Source organism: Lactuca saligna, chromosome 9 (assembly GCF_052625555.1).
Source record: "Lactuca saligna cultivar CGN05327 chromosome 9, ASM5262555v1, whole genome shotgun sequence".
Classification (NCBI taxonomy): Eukaryota; Viridiplantae; Streptophyta; class Magnoliopsida; order Asterales; family Asteraceae; genus Lactuca; species Lactuca saligna.
Genome location: NC_136425.1, coordinates 151,473,995 through 151,495,555, shown reverse-complemented (window position 1 = coordinate 151,495,555; position 21,561 = coordinate 151,473,995). Strand labels below are relative to the sequence as shown.

Genomic DNA, 21,561 nt, shown 5'->3' with positions numbered 1-21,561 from the left:
ATCCTTCAAACCAACACAAAAGCCTTTAGACTTGTTTTCTTTGTGAATTTTACACGTGATTGGTATTTGTGTGTCTACTCAAAGAGATTGACCTTTTATAGTAGACTATCCATTAATTGTTTATTAAACATATTATATAAGTTATAAAACCTTTGAATGGTAAATCATTATTAAAAGACTTTTGAGTGGTATTTATTCAAATAAGAGGTTTCAAATGAATATGGTTTGAGTAAAATGTATCATGCTAGTTTCAAATGAATGTGGTGAAAGGAAAAATGATTCATTTATAAATATATAATGATGATAATGATATAGATATAGATAGATATGTAGACTTGGGTTCATTAAGAACAAATCAGACTCGTCTCTTTTCATCTATCAGTAGGGTGCTCAAATTGCTTATATACTGTTTTATGTTGATGACATTGTCTTGACTGCCTCATCCACAGTTCTTTTTCAACAGATTATAAAGATTCTTCGATCCGAGTTCTCTATGATAGATTTGTTTTTTTAAACTATTTCTTAGGTATTTCGGTTACTCGCGATAGTCACGACAAGTTTCTTTCTCAACAAAAATATGCCAATGAGATTCTAGAACAAGCAAACATGCTTAACTGCAAACCTGCTCGCACACCAGCAGACACTTCTGCCAAATTTGATGGCACAGGTCCTCTTGTACTCGACCGTACTCTTTATCGCAGCTTGGTAGGAGCTTTGCAATACTTAACCTTTACACACCCCGATATCACATATGTTGTTCAACACGTTTGTTTGTTTATGCATGACCCACGAGAGCCCCACTTCTCGGCTCTCAAACGCATTCTTTGGTTTGTTCGAGGGATTATGGATCATGGTTTACAGTTATACTTTTCTCCTTCGTTAGGTCTTGTAGCTTATTCTAATGCTGATTGGGCCGGTTGTCCCTCTACTAGACGCTCGAAATCAGGCTATTGTGTTTTTCTTGGCCCGAATTTGCTATCCTGGTCTTCTAAACGATAGGACACTATTTCTCGGTCTAGTTCCGAACCTGAGTATCGAGGTGTTGCTAATGTCGTTGCTGAGACGAGTTGGCTACGCAATCTTCTATGTGAGCTGCTTTACCTACCACTCTTTGCTACTCTATTATATTGTGACAGTGTAAGCGTTTTTTAGTTATCTTCCAACCCGGTTCAACATTAACGTACTAAACACATCGAGATTGACATTCACTTTGTGCAGGATAAGGTTGCCATGGGACAGGTTCGCGTTCTTCATGTCCCATCCTCGTTTCAATATGTTGACATTTTCACAAAAGGGCTACCAACTCCTTTGTTTCGCAACTTCATATCTAGTTTGAACGTCTGCTCGAGATCTCCCATCCAGACCGGGGGGGCTGTCAACGTATATATGTTTCGTGTATATTTACTTATTATGTTTAACTTGTTAGCATTTTATCCTAAGTGTCCCATTGTATGTAATCCACTTATTGTAACCCATTATTGTAATCAGTATGTATATATTTTGTATGGAATACAAGAAAGCTTCATGGGAAATTATTGATTGTAACAGTTTTGTAAGGTTCGGTTTTTCCAATTATAATCATGAAAAAATTACAAAAATAGCCCTTATGGTTTGCTAAAAGTCACAAAGTCAATCCTTCTTAATTTTTTTCTAATGCAAATGGTCCTAGTGGTTTGCAAAAAATGCACTGATGGCTATTTTTACTAACTCCGTTAGTATTCAACCGTGACAGACTAAATCTGTAAATGTATTTTCGTCTTTTCAAGTATAAATGGACAGAATTCGCAACATTTAGTAAACCACAATGATCATTTTTAAAATTTGTTTAAAAAAGAAAATTAAATGGCATGGGTGAGGGCTTGAACTCAAGACCTAGAGCCCCTTAATGTACAAAGCCTTCACCACTTAAGCTGCATGTTCTTTTAGATTTTTCATTTATAAACCTAACTTATATAATAACAAATCGTTAAAATATAAAAAATATATAAATTACAAAAAAATTCCTATTTTTTTTTAAATAAAACAAAATGTATATTAGTTTAGCATTATTATATAATTTTTTTTACAAACAATTTGTATTTATTTTTATATATTTATTTTACGTAAAATATATACATTTTTTGTTTTTTAAAAATATGTTTTTTGTAAAATGTATATTTTTTATGCCTTTGAAATAATAATAATTAACACTACTCATGACATAAAAAATGTATAAATTCTTTTAGGTGGCTATTTCTAAAACGGTTATATGTATTAAAAACAACTTAACAATGATTTTATTATGTATTTAAACAATTTATACGGTTTTTTTATATCAAAAAGTAGTGTTAATAATTGAAGATATATATATATATATATATATATATATATATATATATATATATATATATATATATATATATATATCACTATGTCTTTCTATCTTTATTTTAACCATACGATTTAGAACTTATGATTAAGATGAAATACATGTTTTAAATAAGATATATAACCGAATATGTTTTTTATGTTTTTTAAAATACATATAACCAAGTACGTATTAAAAAAAAACAATTTTCAAAAAACCAATTGGACAAAACCGAAACATATTCGGTCGATTTTGGCCTTCCAATACAGCGTAATAACATTTTTTTAATACATATAACCGAAAAAATGGTTTTAATACTAGCGACGTAAAGAAATTTATACATTTTAGTACAAAACCGCAAAAATGGTCCCTTTGTATGCAAATTTTTGGGGTTTTATTCCAAACCCCGAGTTTTTTGGATTCATGGTCCTTTTGGAGTGGTTTGTATGTGGAATTGGTCTCCGGACTTAACTTCCGTTAACTTGTTGTTGTTAACCCTCTCATGTGTCTTTTGTTGTTGTTAACCCTCTCATGTGTCTCTCACATGAGAGTATATTTGTCTTTTTACTTCTAAGGGACCATTTTTGCACTGAAAAAAATATATCATTTTTATTAAAAAAAAATTAATACCTATTTATTTATTTTAATAATTAAAAAATAAAAGATCTCTCTATCTCTCTCTCTCTCTCTCTCTCTCTCTCTCTCTCTCTCTCTCTCTCTCTCTCTCTCTCTCTCTCTCTCTCTCTCTCTCTCTCTGTGTGTTTAACAAACATGTTAGAAAAAATATATATATATATCAGTCATACATACAAGGTGTTCGACAAAATGCTCCAAAGAATAACATTTCCAATACCCAAGAGCTTTGGATCAATAACCCATGTTCGTCATTTTTTTGATCTCTCATCGTGGCGAGCTGCCTAGATTCGTTGTTTGTGAATTATTTAACGAGTTGATAAGCCTTCCGACCATACATCTTGATGTTTTATTGTTTGTAGATCCTCATGCAACTGCAAGAAACCACATAAGCATTTCATCGAACACATTGACTACATGATCTAACAATGACTACACTCACCAATTATTGAATGAGGGAAATTTGAACATACGAATGTCAATTGTGATACAAAGAAAAAGACAAAAGAAAGAGTTTTTTAGATATCTAAGATATCTACTTGTGGAGATCAGAAATTGGGGATGATATGATAATTTGAAATGAACAATGAATGTTGTTGGGGAGATCCTGTATCTAAAAATGAACCTAATCGATTCAGCTGTGTGCGTGAGATGGGGAAGATGATGAACATGTTGTATTTTTACAGTGTGTTTTATCCTCATAAAAACCGCCTAAAGAAATTCGGTCCCCAGTAAAGTTGCAAGATTACGACTTTACCCAAGTAAAACATGAACGAGATGAGTCTGAAATTTTTCGGGGTGTTCTTCAAACCCCCTTACCTTTTTCAAGGGTAAGGCTTCCATGGCTCAGTGTAACGCCCGGGTTTCGGGGTTAAGCATTTTTAGACGATGTAACACTTTTTGATGTAATAAAGATTAAATATTTTAATTCTATGTGAATTATGTGTATTTGTGTGCTTATTACTTTATTATAAATATATATTTAATAAAGAATAAAAATAAGCATCAAAATTAAAGTGTGAAATAAGTCCGATATTTCTACATAAAGTCGTAGTGGTCGAAACAAGGATTCCGGGGATATAAAGAACGCCGAAATCCGAGTTATAACGAAGAAGTTATGGCCGTCGAAGTTTTATGGAAAAACTGACATGGCACCGGGAGACGTAAATAGTGAATTTACGATGGAGGAATTTTTGGCCTTAGTGATCTAAACGAAAGTCGTAGAATATGTTAAACCAAGAAAATCCATAAAAATAATGCCCAAATCTGACTTCGTATGAAGAAGTTATGATTTTTCTAAGATTCGGCTTAGTAATGCACAACCTGAAACTCGAATTTTAGTTTGAGTGGTTTTTGGCTTACGCGACCTAAACGAGAATCAAAGATCTCGTTAAAAGTAACGTAACGAGAAAAATATGGGCAAAAATGGATGTCGGATGAAGAAGTTATGAGGATTTAACGGACCAATCCTGTCCCGGTCTGTTAATAATATAAAATTTAAAATCAAGTCAAAATTATCCAACGAAGTCTAAACGAAAGTTGTAGAGTACGTTCCCACATTCACGTGCATATAAAGAACATCAAAAACGGAGTCGTATGCAAAAGTTACAAAATTTTAAAGTTAGAAAGTGAAATTGCGAAGTTGATGCCTGGATTGATGACGTGGCTTAATCCTGACCCTCGCTTGCTGATCACGGCTCGCTTCGGATGGCCGACACATGGTCCTCGCATACGCTCCGCGTCCGGAGTTAGTACGCCCTGCGTACCCTCGCCTTACCTCTTCCGATGTTGCAAGCCAGCTGGTGCGAAGCTGTCACCCTTATCCGAACTTACGCCCAGCGTAAGGCTTCGGTACGCCCAACGTAAGTCCGAAGTCTGGGCTATAAATAGAAGGCCGAGGCTGCCATTCTTCTTCACTCCAAAACCTCTTTTTTCTCTCACTAATTTCTCTCTCCACAACCCCAACCCCAACCCCCCCCCCCCCCCCCCCGAGGGAAGCCCCGAGACCCCCAAAGTCCCCGAGAAAAAGGAGTATTTCGGTTTCGAAACACTGCTCCAATTAAGTTCCGGTTTTCGATAAAATTCGCTGTAAGTGTACTACGCTTACATAATTTTTAATATAGCTTTCAAATAATTATAACAATGTTATTAGATCCTTAAAATAATTATTTGGGCTATTATTATGAGTTATATTGAGTGTTATTAACGCTTATATAATAATAATAATAGTCAGACTAATTAATTTGTCACGGTTATCGTTAGACTAAACCATAGTGGTATTGGTACTAGGTTTTATCGAAGGAAAATTGTTTTGAGAGTATCGAAGCGCTATCTGAGTGCCGAGTCACCACCTTTAAGGTGAGTGCATAGTTACTTTCATCATACACATAGATATGAAGTATTTTATATAAATTACGTGCTGTGTGTGCATATTATCTGTATACTTGCTATCTATGCTGGATGAACAATTTTATACATGTTTTCAATGATTTAAACTGTATATGTATTTTATATCTACGAAAATGTTGGGGTAAAACATGGGTAGATGTATTAGTTGTTGTGTGACAAAATAAAATAAAGAGAGGCCTCGTTATAGATGTTATGGATGATCCAGTCATCTAGCGGAGTATAGATGACGACCACGGACTATTCTAGATAGTCCAATGGAACACTAGCAGGCTCGCAACCTGTAGATGTTTATTCGAACTGTGTGCTCACCAGATGTACTCCATCCCCCACATGGTTGCCTTAAGGACATTTATTGCTGAGGAATCCCCTTAGCAGTAGTGTTCATCCCGATGATCGTCCTTAGACTATGTCCCTTGTGTTAGATGTCTTAGGGACGTAAAGTTAGGATAACGGGAATGGGTAATCGGGTTTATTTGGTTTGATAAAGTTAATAAACTTATTTATTGTGGGTTGAAAACCCTATGTGCTCGCCAGACTCCCAAGCCTGACCCACTTAGTTTCTTGTATTACAGGTAGTGGCGCATGAGCATATATGTGATGTTTTGGACGAGGGATTACAGATATAGGCCTGTAGATATGAAATAATGTAGTAAGGCCTATGTTGTATTGTTTATACTTATGTAATGTATCGAACATGACATCCCGAGTTTTTTTAATTAAATACATTTATAAGGAAATGCTTTTGATAAATCTTTATCATAATATTGTTTTGTGACAAATTCCGCAACTCTTTTATTAAAAGATTATTCTGATTTTGAAATAAAGTATAAACAAAACCGGTCTTTTCTGGCCGTGATTTTGGGGATGTCACACTCAGCATATGCATCGTCAAGACTAAATCGTGTGCATCAGGGATTAATCAATGGTTTATCCGTTCCAATTCAAAATATTATTCAATAAACATCACGGAGACAATGGAATGGGCTCACAGGTGCAAGAAATTAGAAAACCTATTAGGGGTCGATGAATACACGAAAATCTCCTTCGTACAAGTAAGCTCCCAACTCCCATTTATTCATCGTTTTTTACTCCAGCATAGCTTATAGTTCTTCATCAATAATTTACAGGTTTTATTGCATAATAGTTGAGGTAGAAAACGTATAAAAGAAGAAGATGGGTTAGGAAGAAGAAGATGGATTGGAGTGGGTTTTTTGACTTTTTCTTGAAAGAGAGAGAGAGAGAGAGAGAGAGAGAGAGAGAGAGAGAGAGAAAGAGAAAGTTCTTTTATTTTTTAATTATTAAAATAAATAAATAGGTATTAATTTTTTTTTAATAATAATGATGTATTTTTTTCAGTGCAAAAATGGTCCCTGAGAAGTAAAAAGACAAATATACCCTCATGTGAGAGGTACATGAGAGGGTTAACAGCAACAAGTTAATGGAAGTTAAGTCCGGGGATCAATTCCACATACAAACCACTCCAAAAGCACCATGAATCCAAAAAACTCGGGGTTTGGATTAAAATCCCAAAATTTTGCATACCACAGGGACCATTTTTGCAATTTTATCTATTATATAAGTTAGTTTTAGGGAACAAAGAACCAAATGAGCATGCATCTCAAACGGTGAAGGCTTTTGTACTTTAAGAGGCTCGAGGTCTTGAGTTCGATCCCTTTCCTAGTCATTTAATTGTTTTTTTCAAACAAATTTCAAAAATCATCCCTATGGTTTACTAAATGTTACGAATTCAGTCCCTTTATACTTGAAAAGACAAAAATACCCTTACAAATTTAGTTCCTAACGGCTGAATACTAACGGAGTTAGTAAAAATGGCCATCAGTGCAAGTTTTGCAAACCACAAGGACCATTTTCATTATAAAAAAATTAGCAGAGACTGACTTTATGACTTTTGACAAACCATAAGGATCATTTTTGTAATTTTGTCTATAATCATTCATTTTTTTTATTAAAGTTCACTTATAATATTTAGCTTATAATTATCATTCGTTTTTATTAAGGTTCGATTATAATGGATCAATTATTTCAATCAAAATCATTTTTTTATCGGTTTGGTTATAACTTATAATGAGTCAATTTTTCTGGTTATAATCATTTATTTTTAGGGCAAATTTCATATATATCCTTACAAACATTAAGAATTACGTTTATATCCTTTCAAAATTCATAATTACATATATATCCTTATTAACCTAGTAAACTCACATTTATATCAAATTTTATAAATTAAAGAGATATAAATTACTTTAATATCAACAAATATATTTAAAATCAAAAATACATATAGATTTACCAAAATACCCTTTAAACATTATTAAAGATTAGAACTAAATGCATTTAATTATGATTAAACCTAATTAATTAGGATTAAACCTAATTAAATGTGGGAAAAGTCCACCACGTGAAACAGAAAAAACCCTCCAATAGGTCGACTTGTAGTTTGTCGTTCTTCATCATTCCACTTGCATTTTGTGCTTCTTCATCGCATAGGATTTCATTCACAGAAATATTAGAGCTAATAAATCAATAAGGAGTGGTAATTTCTCTCAATTTTCCATTAATTTGTTCAATGAAGCACAAGAATTAACATTGACAACTCTAAATCAGTGTACCCAAAGCATCAGAACTTTTTGAGGTAAATATGTTACACGGATTACTTGAAGGGTATCGCTGTAACTTACAATCAAGTTGAGTAAGATGTTGTAGCTCAAATGGGTCAAAAAAATACTCCAGAGGGCAGTCTCTCGATAACTATGGCCTTACAACACCGATTCAGACTAGCAAAGAAAAACGACAAACAATGAGCATAAATCACAAATCCACGAACTCGATTTGTTCAAAAACAAGTTGAATTGATTGGCTTTCTCAATGGTTTCAAATATATCTCCATTTGAGCTCTTAAAATACTCCCTCCAGTAGTACGTTCGTGCAGCAGATTTCGAAGCTGCCATTATAACCACCTTGACTCCATCAAACTCGAAACGAAATCCACAAAGATCAAATACTTTGATTATTTGAAAAATCTTTGACAGGTTGTACCCAATGATCAAAAAGCCGATTCGATTACACCCGACAAATCAAAAAGCTTCGATTGTGAAACAAATTTGGTAGAAATTAGGGAATAATAGAAGAGTAGAAGAAAAGAACAACAACTAAGAGGGAAGAAGGTGATGGAGACCGGAAGATGGGAGGGAGAGATAGAACTCGATTTTTGGCGATGGAGAAAGGTGCTTGGTTGGCTGATCGATCACGACGATTGAGGATTCTATTTTCCCCTCAAAACCTAATTAACAATTTCTAGCAATAAAAGGAATACGATTTAATTTTAGATATAATGTGTAAAGGGTATTTTGGTAAATCTATATGTATTTTTTATTTTTAAATATATTTGTTGATATTAAATTAATTTATATCTCTTTATATTATAAAATTGGATATAAACGTGAGCTTACTAGGTTAACAAGGATATATATGTAATTATGAATTTTGAAAGGATATAAACGTAATTCTTAATGTTTGTAAGGACATATGCGAAATTTTCCCTTTTTTTTATTGAGGTTCAGTTAGTTATAGTAAATCAGTTTTTCCTATTATAATCATTCATTTTTATTAAGGTTCGGTCGTAATATAACAACTTTTCCGGTTATTGTTCTAATCTAAGGGGGTGTTTGGATAGGAAAGAAAGAGGTGCTTATTACTTATTCCCATAATAAGCTAATTTAAGTGTTTGGATAAAATTCAGTTTATTAGGCTAGATAAGCTAATTTTAATAAGCATCCATCCCATGCTTATTGCTTATTCCCACCACAAATAAGCTATAAACAATAAGTTAAAAATCTAATCCAAACACCCTAAGATCCCCATAACCAACAAGTACTACCGTTTAAACCCTCTTAGACCTTAATTTTACAATTTCATAAAATATTTAGCGAATGAAAGTCTTCAACTTTAAACTTTACATAATTTGTTTCTTTAACTTTTAACTTTTAACTAACGATTTGATTCTTGAATTGTGAATTGTTATATATATATATATATATATATATATATATATATATATATATATATATATATATATATATATATATATATATATATATATTTTTTTTTTTTTTTTCTAAAAGATATGTAGAATATAGTGATTCTTTATTAGTAGCCTGCTCCATTTGGAGAAGAATCAGTCAAGGCCACCGTCCGGCCTTTTATTCAACAAATCAAGAGTCCAAAAACATAAACCTACAAATAAAATCGTAATTTCTCTTTGATCTTTTCATATCCAACATTATTAAATTTCAAATTTAAAAAAAAAACACCCGTTAACACCATCACAGTTCCATCGTCTCCATCACAGATTTCCCTGCAACTCGAAGCAATCAATTTAATACCAATCTTTGGTAGCTTTTATTTCAATTCATGGACCCACCCCACTACCTCTCACAAAACCCATAATCTTTCCTTTCAAGTAACATGAACATCAATCCTTTTCTTTCCACCACCTAATCAAACCCCTTATTCATCAATTCGATTCTCACAATTTGTTTTCCCTCAACCAATTTTCTGGGGTTTAATTACACTTTCTTTGTGTTCAAGAACACTAAAAATAAAAGGTTTATAAAATGGTTGGGGCGGCGAATGGTGGTAGAATGCCACCACGGCAGATTTTTTCCGTTGTTAATGGCGGTCAAGATCCTGTTATCCGGGTCGGGCCAACAAGCAATGCGGGTTCGGATTGTGGAGCGATTGAATTCACTAGGGAAGACGTTGAATCATTGTTGCATGAGAAAATCAGAACAAAGAATAAGTTTAGTCTAAAGGTTAGTTTTTTAATTGTTCTTTTTCTTCTTCAACTTATGTCGAATTTGGAATTGATTTTGTGGCGTTTTTAGGAGAAATGTGATTCGATGATGGAGTATATAAAACGACTCAGAATATGTATCAAATGGTTTCAAGAACTTGAAGAGAATCTTTTGTTAGAGCAAGAAAAGAATGGGAAGATGCTGGAATCTGCAATAAATAGATGCAACGATATGGGTATAAATAATAATAATAATAATAATCATACTTTCAAGAACATCTTTTTTATAATTTAAACTAATTTTTTATGTTTCATTGGTTGAAGAATTGCTAATGAGCGAAAAGGAAGAAGAACTGAATTCGGTAATCATGGAGTTAAGAAGGAATTACACAGCGCTACAAGAGAAATTCGCAAAAGAAGAATCAGATAAATCGGTATTATTTGGATCTTGAAAATTAATATTTAAAAAAAATTATTTAATATTGTTAAAAAAATTAATATTAGGCGGCAATGGAAACATTAACAAAGGAGAAAGAAGCTAGATTGAGTGCGGAGAGATTACAAACTTCAATCAAGGAAGAACTCGAAAGAGCTCAAAGAGAAAGTAAAAGTGCTAATCAAAAGGTAATATAGATGATCTTTAATGAGATTGGATTATTTTATTATCTTATTATATAGATGATGTTGATTTTTTATTTATTTTTTGGTTTTTAGATATTATCACTCAATGATATGTATAAGAGGCTGCAAGAATATAACACGAGCTTACAACAATACAATAGTAAGCTTCAATCTGAGCTTAATCAAACGAATGAAATCCTCAAGAATGTTGAGAAGGAGAAGGTTGCAATGTTGGAGAATGTTAGCAACTTAAGAGGCCATTGCACTTCTTTGCAAGATCAGTTGAATGCTACAAAAGTCGGTGTTTTCTATAGTTGATTTTTCTGAATTAGTTTTTCGTATCTTAAACCCTATTTATTATGCATGACATGACAATACAGTTTGGTATTAGAAACAAAAAATTAATAAAACAAAATTTTCGCCCCAACCAAAAAGTTGATATAAGGTGGGATAGAAAATTACTATACACCTTTCTTTTGGAAAGATATGAGAAAAAAGTAACATTTTTTCTCACCTAAAAATAGTGAGACAAAAAATTACTACTTTTTTCCGTATAAGACAATAGATTAAAATCAGAACAAAAACAACACTTTTTTTGTCATCCAAAATGGTGAAGGGGGAGAGAGTTGGATTTTTTTTAATTAAGTTGGTGTAACAAAAAAATTGATATTGTTGTCCCACTCACAAACAACACATTTTTTTTTTCACAAAAAAAAAAAAAATGAAATAAGTTGGGTCAAAAAATTGTTACTTTTGTCCGATTGTGCATTGGATTGAAAATCGAGGACAAAAACAAAAAAAATTGTCCCACCCAAAAAGGCGAGACAAAAAATTGTTATTTATGTTCATGAAAAACACAATTTTTTGTCCCACTTAAAGAGACCTTTTTTTAATCTCTTATGTCATAAATGTCCTCCTTATCATCATCATAAAAAATAATCCTAGAAAACTTGTTTAGTTTTGTACGATAAGTCCCATATAACAAACACAATCTTTATCAAACATATTCTCAATCTATGTTTTAATTTTCAGGAAAATACCAACGAAACATTGAAGCAAAAAGACGAATTGGCAAGTGAAGTAGGGCACCTAAGAATGGATTTACAACAAGTGAGAGATGATCGTGATCGCCAGTTGTCAAAAGTAGAAGATTTATCGAAAGAAGTTTCAAAATATAAAGAATGGAGTGGGAAATCATCGGATGAAATAGAAAACCTTACATCAAGTTTATTATCTTCACAAGCCATTTGTTCCTCACAAAGTGATCAAATAAAGAAATTGCAACAAAAACTTACTGCAACAGAAAGTAAACTAGAGATGTCTGATGTATCGGCATTTGAGATAAGAACAGGTTATGAAGAACAAAAGAAAATTAACTCCGACTTACAACTTCGTTTAGCTGAGGCAGAATCGAAACATTATGAAGGAGAACTCTTGCGTAAAAAATTGCATAACACAATTTTAGTGAGTTCCAATTTCTATTTAATTCATAAATTTATTTATATAATGGTTAACGAGTTTTTTAATTTTGAAACAGGAATTGAAAGGAAACATACGAGTTTTTTGTAGGGTGAGACCTTTGTTGTGTGATGATGATGGTGACAATGAAACAAAGACGGTTTCTTTTCCTACAACAACCGAAGGTCTTGGCCGAGGCGTTGAGTTATTGCAAAATGGTACTTTAAAGACTCTTATCTTTCAAATTTGATTGCACATTTACAATTCAATGCAAGAATTAGCAAAGTAGTATGCTTTTTAATGAAGATTAAAATGAAAGTACATTGCAATTTCTTGCATCTAACCCTTATGTTTAACTCTTCGTATTATAATTTTCTATGTTTCTTGTTAAAAAAAAGGGAAAAAGCATTCTTTTAGTTTTGACAACGTATTTGTGCCCGAATCGACACAAGAAGAGGTGTTCGAGGAGGTCTCGCAGCTTGTGCAAAGTGCACTCGATGGTTATAAGGTGAAACAACATTGCTTTTTAGTGTGTGTGTGTAATACATGTTAATTATAATAACAAATAAATTAAAAAGTACATTGCTATTTAAGGTTTGTATCTTTGCTTATGGCCAAACGGGGTCAGGAAAAACTCATACAATGATGGGTACACCGGGAAACCATGATGAAAAAGGATTAATACCGCGATCTTTGGAACAAATATTCGAGTCCCGAGAAACACTTCAAAATCAAGAGTGGAAGTATGAAATGCAGGTTTGGAATCAATTTCCTTGTTTTTCTTGCTTAGACGATTTATTATTATTATTATTATTATTTAAAAAATGGGGTTTATAGGTTTCGATGTTGGAAATATACAATGACACTATACGTGATTTATTGTCAACAAACCGAAATTGTTCAAATGAGTCGGGCAAGTATGCAATTAAACATGATCCAAATGGCAATACACATGTCTCTGATTTGACCATTGTGGATGTCCGTAGCAGTCGAGAAGTTTCATTTTTGTTAAACCGTGCTGCACAAGCCAGGTATTTTTATGATTTCTCTAACAAGACGTAACATAACAAGTTGTACTGATTGATATCAAAAAAGACCAAAAAAAAAAAAAAAAGTACCTTTTTGTCCTACTGATGAGACAAGAACTTGCTAAATTTATGAAAATGACTATTTTACCCTCGGCTTGTTTTTCTTATTTTGTGAGGTGTACATGTGTTTCTTGATTAGGTCCGTGGGTAAGACTCAAATGAATGAACAATCGTCGAGAAGTCATTTTGTGTTCACTTTGAGGATATCAGGTGTTAATGAGGTAAGGGTAGTTTCGGGTTTTCAAAATTCCATCTGGTATTGTATTAGCTAATTGGTTAATGATCGATGAAATCTTGTTTTGCATTGTAGAACACGGGGCAACAAGTGAAAGGTGTTCTTAACCTAATCGATCTTGCGGGAAGTGAACGTCTTTCCAAAAGTGAATCAACTGGGGTTCGATTAACAGAAACTCAATACATCAACAAAAGTTTGTCGTGTTTAAGTACTGTTATATTTGCATTAGCAAAGAAGGAAGAACATGTGCCTTTTAGGAACTCCAAGCTTACGTATCTCCTCCAGGTATAATGAATTCTGGTTTTGTTTATATTGGTTTTGGGTTTCATGGCTGAAATTGATCGGAACTTGTTGTTCAGCCTTGCTTAGGTGGGGATTCGAAGACTTTGATGGTGGTGAATGTTTCTCCGGCAGCTAGCTCAGCCAATGAGTCACTTTGCTCTCTCCGGTTTGCCGCTAGAGTCAATGCTTGTGAGATTGGAACACCTCGCCGGCAAACCTCTTTCCGGCAGGTGGATGGTCGCCTCAGCTATGGCTAATGACGAGGCAAAAATCGTAATTATCAAACCTAATTGAATTTTCGAAACCCTAACAAGTTTGTTTGCAATCGATGTGTATATCAGAAGATTGAAGAAAAGTAGTTAGCTTGAATGAACGGAATTTGATTGAATAGATTTTTGGACATGTATTTTAGTAGTTCCATTTGCAAAGATGTTTCTATATGTTTGTGTTTATTCTTGATTTACTATCGTTAATGCATACAAAGTGAAAAGATGACAGTTTTATATTGCATGATCTTGGAAAGATTCCGGTGATTTATTTTCCAATTTTTGTGTGGCTGTTATTGTCCCACGTTTATGGCTTATATATCTGATCTTTTGCTCAAATCTACAGACTTTTTTCTGCTTTCAGAAAGAACAAAGATGACAACTAATCTCCCAAATTTTCATTTGAGTCCTTTCAAATATCATTCAATTCAACCCCATTTCAAATTTTCGATTGCTTCATCAAATTCCCAAATCATAAAACCGAAAAAGATTCCTCTTTTGTTATCCATTCAGTGTAATCTCTCTTCTCCACCCAAATCCAAAGAGGAAGCTATACGTCAAGCAAAAACATGTCTTTCGTCGACCTTAGAGAAACCTCTCAACAACCTAAAACTTACAGCCGGTAAACTCAAGAAACTAAAGCAGCCCAGATTTCGTGTCGAAATCCCAGTCAATGATGACTCTCCCGATTCCTTATCACAGCTTGCACTCCAAGTGTTCGATGAAATGCCCATTAAGAGAAAGGGCTCTAAAGTGAAGATTCTAATACTATGGCCCAATTCTTTCCTAACAGAAGCTGCAAATAGAGTCGCGTTTGGGTCAGTTGAGCATGTCGACATTTCTTCACTAAAAGATGGGGGAAACAGAGTTTTGAGCTCTGCTGACGTGGCAGTATTTTTGACACCAGAAGCTTCACAAATGGAAGTGATGGAAACAATCACTAACAGTCTGTACCCAAAGCCAGTGGTGATATTCAACCCTAGATGGAGTTATGAAGATGAGGAAAGCATTCTTGGTGATTTTGTTGACTTTTTGGGATCTTTTGAAGTGATTTATTCGTTTATGGGATTGGAGGTTAGAGGGCTATTGAGTAAGAGAAATGGTGTGGTGTTTAAGTGTGTGAGAGATGGGGTTTTGAGTGGTGAGAAGTGGAGTGTGCTTGTTGAAGAAGAAGAAGGAGAATTGAAAGTAGTTTCAAGATTCAAAACAAGACCTTCCATTAATGAAGTTGAGAATGTTCTTTATAATTTGATGGCTATTAACTCTCCTATTACAAAGTCTGCAAAGTTCTTGAAAGGATTGGTTTCAAATGTAACTGGAAAAAAGTAAGTCTAAACTAAAGGGTTGTTTTTTTAAGAAAAAAAAAAAATCCTTATTTGATTACTTTTGATAAAGGAAAAAAAAAATGTGTAAAGTGGATGAGAATGCTACTTATATCTCAAATCACCGAATTCGAAAAAAATTGAAATAAAAAACTCTTATGGTTTCATCTATACATAAAATATTCGCATATAATCATTCATGTACATGTTCTAAGACGCTCTAATGTTGCATGACTTGATGAATTTATCTGAAAAGTTGACATACTTTGACCATAATGCCCTTAGCTCTGGAAAAGCTATATCTAACCATGGTTTAGCTCGACCATTGAAATGGATGACTGCAGCCTTTTGAGCATCTGGTATGCTTGTATTCTCTTGGTACCCAAGGCCTAACATATGCCAAAACGGGTCAATAATATGGACATATCCATGAAATGCTATCAAACCCGGAGGTAATGTTCCTAGTTGCCACAAACTTAGATCCGATTTCAAATTCTACATGAGAAGAAAACAATTTGTTAGATTTCTTGAGGTGTATTCAATTTAACATTTATTGAGACATTATGCTTTGAAAAACATAATTTTTTTAAAAAAATCTACTTGGTGAAAATTGTTTTGTATATGGAAGACATTGCTATAATCATATAGATTTTTCAAAGTATAATGCTGTAATAGGAAGAAATGAAAGTAAGATGTTGCGATAAACAAATCAATGGAAGTAGGTTTCTTTATTTGTTTGAATATGGGTTACCTCCTCAAGCCAATAATGGTAATTGTTACTTATGTTGGTATTTCTCCAAGCTTCAAGGTCAAATATGTTCATGCCATAGGCCCAAGCACATTCATTTGCATCAAAGTTATTTGATATCAATGAATGAGAAAAATTCAAGTAGTTTTTTAACCGTTTTGACATTACAAATTTGTCCTCTCCCCTACACGTTTCAACGGCTCCATTTACTTTTCCATTCATATCAATGTCCCAAAGAGGTGAAAGATCCGTTTGAACCACAAGGTCATCGTCTAGAAAGACTACCTTGTTTAAACTAGGAAACATCTGCAAAAACCAACATCCACAATCATATTTATATTTATATGGTTAATATAAGCCATTCAAATATTTCATCAAAAAAAGTTATCCTTCCAAAAACGCCTTAATTGACCCATATGAGCCAAAAGTACCATATGAGAGGAAAATCAAGTACATAATTGTCCGTAAAGGGCAACATAAAGGCCCAATCCAAATTGAAGTTAAAACTCTTATGTGACTTTAATTTAATGGCTAACATAAGGGACTAATGAGCTCAATCTAAGTTCGAACTAGAGCAAATTACATTTTTGTCCTTGAGTATAACTATTTTTTTTGCCATTTTTGTTATAAAAAGTTTTATCTTGCAATTTTGATATTTGTTTGAGATTATTGTAACGTTTTTAGTCCTTGCTATAAGTTAGATGACTATTTTTGGTTACTTTTTACAAATTTGGGATTGAAAATATATATAATATTTATTTGACTTGGAACAGGGATAAAAGATGTGATAAAAATCTTAAATAAAGACTAAAATTACAAGAAAAAACCTTTTAGGACCAAATAAGTAAAAAAAATTTAACTTTTAGGACCAAAATTGAAGTTTTATGGGGTTTGAAAAGCTTTTCATGAAACAATTCAAGAAATAAACAAATTATGAGATGGTGTTTAAAACTTTACCTCTGGCAAATAAATTCGAACATGGTTCATGAGCGAGTTATACTTGGGACTCATCGCCTGCAACTTTGCAGCAATAACATAAGGTTTCTCGGTCTTATTAGCAACAATGGCGGACGACCCACCTCTAAACTGAGCCCTAGCCATCTGATCTTTCTCCATAGCTTCCAAAACCGGCACTTTCCCCTTCGCAAACCAATCAAAATGATGCAACGCCTTAACCTCTATAACAGCCGGCGTTAATGGATGCAACGAGAACCACGCCTGCATCGGAGAGTAAGTCTTCCGATCTGTAATTATATGAACCACCACCGTTTCAGGGCGGAGGGAGTTGTAAACGAGCGAGGTGGCCACCACAGAGGCGGCGAGGATGTTGTCGGACGCGAGAACGAAGTGGAAGTATGAGTTGTCGACGAGTGCCGGCACGAGCTCCGGCGACGGGATCTGGCGGCGGGCGGCGGCGTTGGTAGCGTGCTCGGTGGCTAACCGGAGTGCGAGACAGTGGAGTTGTTTTGGGATGCTGCTGGAGGCGACATGGCGGTATAAGTATTCTTGGATTTTGGCTTTTCGAGTTCTTTGTTCAAGAAGGGTCACCTGAAAATTGAAGTCGGAATTGAAAATGTGTTAGTGTGTGTTTTAGTGTGTGTAGGAAACCATTAACGAATAACGATAACCAGTTAATCACCATGGATTTGAGCTTAATGGCGAAGGTTTTTGCGTCTGGTCTATTGTTGCCTTTCAAACTCGAAACAAAATCTTCTAAAGTTTGAGGAATGTCAGCTTCAGACCCTGCGGTTATGTCGTATTTACTAGAGGAGTCCTCCAAGATTTGGTATATTACTTCTGGGACCTTGAAGAAAAGCAGAAATAACTTTATGTTAAAAGGATGAATTGAACTATGAAAATTTATTTCACTTCGAGAAACAATTTGACGTATATGACACAGCGGTGGAGCCAGAAATTTTAATACGAGGTGCAACATAATCAAAATTTAAAATAATATTTGAACAATCAAAATATGGATAAAACATGAAGCCTCTTGAAATTGTATTTTTTAATAAAAGTTTTCGAATGGATGATGGAATACCAATCTTACTCTTGTCTCTAAACTCTCGGCAGTAATCGTTTGGATTCATTAGAAGGGGAAAAAAAGTAGACAATAAGATTTATGGTGCGTTTGGTTGTAAAAATTTTTATAGTTTTCTAGAAAAATTTTCCAAAAAAAAAAAAAACCGGAAATTTTGAAAACGCGTTTGGTTTGTTCAGTTTTCCAAAATTTTCCAAGAAAATGAAAATTTTCCAAGAAAATGAAAATTTTCAATTTTCCAAATTGTATGTAAATTAGAAAAGTGATTTTTACAGTTTTCCAAATGTTTAAGATGGAAAATGAAAACTCCCTCGGTTTCAACCAAACGTGTTTTCTAAAATTTTCATTGAAAATTGAAAGCGAAAACTTAACCTTATTTTCTGAAAACATTTTCTAAGAAAATGAAAACAGGTTACAACCAAACGCATCCTTAATATTTTTAGCTAGGGGTGCAACGTAGTTAAGCTTACTTACATATAGAAAAATAATATGTAAAGTTCAATATATAAAATTTATTTTAGGGATACAGTTGTACCCCAACCCCCATCTAGCTCCATCACGGATATAAACAAATGTTTGAACCAACAAGTGGATCATTACACATACAAAATAGCTACGCATTCAGAAAATCATATGTGTATGTAAAAGATTAGGGCTTAGAAAATTTACACTTGATTGAAGATTTTTACGTGGTCCTAGTTTCTTTCGTAGACAACCTGTCATTAGAACATGAAAATGTTTATATACTTATTTTATCATAAAATTAAGTTACATTGAGCTTTTTCGTACAAAGCATGATAAATTACAAAAATATCACCATTAAGGTTGTTCAAATCTTAATCATGATTATAGGATCGTACGATCGAACCCACTAAGATGATCTTAATTTTACTTAGGTCATTTATTGGTTTAATTGATACCGAATGGATTGTAAGTTTGTTAGATTATTACTATTTTTTATAAAAAAAACGATATTTTTCCTCGAATTACTAGGCATATACCCCTTTTGAATTGTTTATCGTTAAATGATGTATTAGATAATATATTTTTATGTTTTAACTATATATTGTTAATTGATAGATAAAAATATAAATCTTGTGTTTTAAAATTACGATCATGATCTAATAAAATAGAATTCTATAAGATCTTAATGTTGACAACTTTGATCACCATATTATAATATATTTTATCTAGGGTTATTAATTTGTTTATTGTTTTTGAATAAAAACCATAAACCATGCATTGATATTGCCATGCAAACAATTTAAACATGATAATCGATTAACATGGGTCAATGATAATGATTTAAATGGAAAAAATATCAATGGTATTTATGAATAAAGTTAAAGACCTTTTAGGTAAAAATATATTTTGATCATATAATGTTTTCTGGTTTTTATGTAATATGACCTCCATAGTATTAAGACCCGTGTTTTGAAAGTGCTTATACGATATTATATACTCAAAATCTTATCATTAATTGAAATAAAACGTGAGGAAATAATATTTCGAGGCGTTTATGCTGTTTCGAGTAGTAATAATTGATTAATTGTATTTGATATATTTTAATTTTTGTGGAACTAATTGATTTTTCTTTGTGATAATAAGTTCTACTGCAATTTGTATGATGATCATACAAAATAATTATTTAACAACTAAATAACAAGATAATGAGAAACAAAATATGGTTATCCAAATATCAAAGATTATCTATTAATAGTTTAAGGCTTCATATCATAAACTTATATTAATATTTTTAAAAAATATTTAAAAACATTTCAAATATCGAAAAGAATAATAATATTTGCTCGTAATCATAAACAACAGTCTTGCTTTTTGTGGTTTTATTATCAAAACATGAATGAAAAAATACGAAAAATATAATTCGCAAATTTATAAAAGTCGTTGATATATGATTTCTTTTTAGAAAAATGGAGTGTTTGGTCTGCATTGTTGATTGGTGATATTTGACCGATCTTTTACTGTCATATTTGTTGGTCTATCAATTCGATATTGGTGGACTTCAAAATAAGTTTACTTTTAATTAATATATAGATTAAGAATACTTTCAAAATTAAAAAGTACACTTAAGAGATGAGTATCTATTTGTTTGTAATTCTTGCTTCTAAAATAAATTAATCATATATCTATTTGTTTGTAATTATTGTCTCTAAAATAAATGAATCAACAATAACGGCGAATAAAGATCTATTTCTCATCATGTTATAGAGCCATCTAAGCATCTCCAAAAACGTTTAATGATCCAAACAGAAGACACAGAGTTTGATTATCATTTGAGAACTGAAAAACACAAATACAAAAATAGATATTTTTTTAAACGACATGCTACACAAAAGTTGAAGCATAAAATAATAAAAAAACGTACCGATGGAGGAGCATCTGGTTTGACCATCAATGGTATCGACAGCAGTCAACACGAACACAAACCGAAGAAGGAATGTAAAGAACAAAAGTGAGTAAAACACCATTCGATAAGACAACCTTCTTGATCCAACCTTCACTTTTATGAACTCCCTCACTCCTTTTCCAGGCAACACCGTGACATGTCTAAGACTTGGAGATATATGGAGTTGCATTTTCATCAACAGCAATATATCTATGAATGGAGTTAAGAGTATATATGTATATGTATGTAAATAGCTATAAAAAGTGAGGGTGATTAGTATTGTGGAGAGATGGAGAGGGAATAAATTGGCAAAGTACAAGGTGCGAAGGGGGAAATCTGTTGAGGGTTTGCCATCTCCTACCTAAACTTGCTTGAGGTTTAGGTTATTAATATATTATGGATGCATGTCATATGTATGTTTTAATGTTATTTTTTACTTTGATTTTGGAGGAATACGACATTAGACTAAGAATGAGGTGTGTTTGTTTCATCACTCTTTCACTTTCAAGATGCCAACACCCTAACTTCTATATATATATATATATATATATATATATATATATATATATATATATATATATATATATATATATATATATATATATATATATATATATATATAGTGGCAGATCCAAACCGAAGGTCAATTGGGGTCCGTTAGTGGGAGCGTTTTCCGACGACTTTAAGTAGTTTCAAGTAGTTATCGGCAACTGTAGTGGTTTTCGACACTTTCATGCGAGTTTGAGCAGTTTTGTGACTATTATTAGCCGTTTGCAGCGAATCAGAGTGTTTTCCGGTGACTTCCCGGTTGTATCTGACTTGTTTTCTTAGCGTATTTGAGTACACCGACGCTAGATTAAGCTAAAAATGAATGAATTTGTTATTTCTTGT

At 32.9% G+C, this 21,561-nt stretch overlaps 3 protein-coding genes across 3 annotated transcripts; 2 read left to right on the top strand and 1 right to left on the bottom strand.

Annotated features, from left to right (window-relative positions):
- Positions 1 to 9,888: 9,888 nt before the first annotated feature.
- Positions 9,889 to 14,389, top strand: LOC145017256 (kinesin-like protein KIN-14N). Its single transcript, XM_078975315.1, has 13 exons — positions 9,889 to 10,221; positions 10,294 to 10,438; positions 10,527 to 10,636; positions 10,707 to 10,826; positions 10,917 to 11,120; positions 11,856 to 12,287; positions 12,361 to 12,499; positions 12,680 to 12,789; positions 12,876 to 13,037; positions 13,119 to 13,312; positions 13,509 to 13,590; positions 13,680 to 13,889; positions 13,964 to 14,389. Exons 1-13 carry the CDS (start codon positions 10,024 to 10,026, stop codon positions 14,141 to 14,143), a joined length of 2,286 nt encoding a protein of 761 aa, XP_078831441.1. The 5' UTR covers positions 9,889 to 10,023; the 3' UTR covers positions 14,144 to 14,389.
- A 57-nt stretch (positions 14,390 to 14,446) lies between these two features.
- Positions 14,447 to 15,619, top strand: LOC145017258 (plant/protein (DUF1995)). The gene has a single exon (XM_078975317.1). It carries the CDS (start codon positions 14,462 to 14,464, stop codon positions 15,479 to 15,481), a length of 1,020 nt encoding a protein of 339 aa, XP_078831443.1. The 5' UTR covers positions 14,447 to 14,461; the 3' UTR covers positions 15,482 to 15,619.
- LOC145017257 (putative galacturonosyltransferase 12) lies at positions 15,584 to 21,037 on the bottom strand. The gene is made up of 6 exons (XM_078975316.1): positions 20,650 to 21,037; positions 18,933 to 18,979; positions 17,862 to 18,026; positions 17,180 to 17,770; positions 16,226 to 16,528; positions 15,584 to 15,969 (listed from the first exon to the last, which is right to left on the bottom strand). Exons 1-6 carry the CDS (start codon positions 20,864 to 20,866, stop codon positions 15,685 to 15,687), a joined length of 1,608 nt encoding a protein of 535 aa, XP_078831442.1. The 5' UTR covers positions 20,867 to 21,037; the 3' UTR covers positions 15,584 to 15,684.
- Between the last annotated feature and the right edge of the window lie 524 nt (positions 21,038 to 21,561).

What these genes read in the sequence shown, in the direction of transcription:
- LOC145017257 (XM_078975316.1), bottom strand. Translation starts at nt 20,866, where the DNA reads ATGAAAATGCAACTCCATATATCTCCAAGTCTTAGACATGTCACGGTG. An exon ending in AACCAGATGCTCCTCCATCG is followed by an intron (nt 18,980 to 20,649) that starts GTACGTTTTTTT and finishes TTCTAATGACAG; the next exon opens with GTTGTCTACGAAAGAAACTA. An exon ending in GTAAAAATCTTCAATCAAGT is followed by an intron (nt 18,027 to 18,932) that starts GTAAATTTTCTA and finishes CTTTTCTTCAAG; the next exon opens with GTCCCAGAAGTAATATACCA.
- LOC145017256 (XM_078975315.1), top strand. Translation starts at nt 10,024, where the DNA reads ATGGTTGGGGCGGCGAATGGTGGTAGAATGCCACCACGGCAGATTTTT. An exon ending in GTGCACTCGATGGTTATAAG is followed by an intron (nt 12,790 to 12,875) that starts GTGAAACAACAT and finishes TTGCTATTTAAG; the next exon opens with GTTTGTATCTTTGCTTATGG. An exon ending in AGCTTACGTATCTCCTCCAG is followed by an intron (nt 13,890 to 13,963) that starts GTATAATGAATT and finishes CTTGTTGTTCAG; the next exon opens with CCTTGCTTAGGTGGGGATTC.
- LOC145017258 (XM_078975317.1), top strand. Translation starts at nt 14,462, where the DNA reads ATGGCTTATATATCTGATCTTTTGCTCAAATCTACAGACTTTTTTCTG.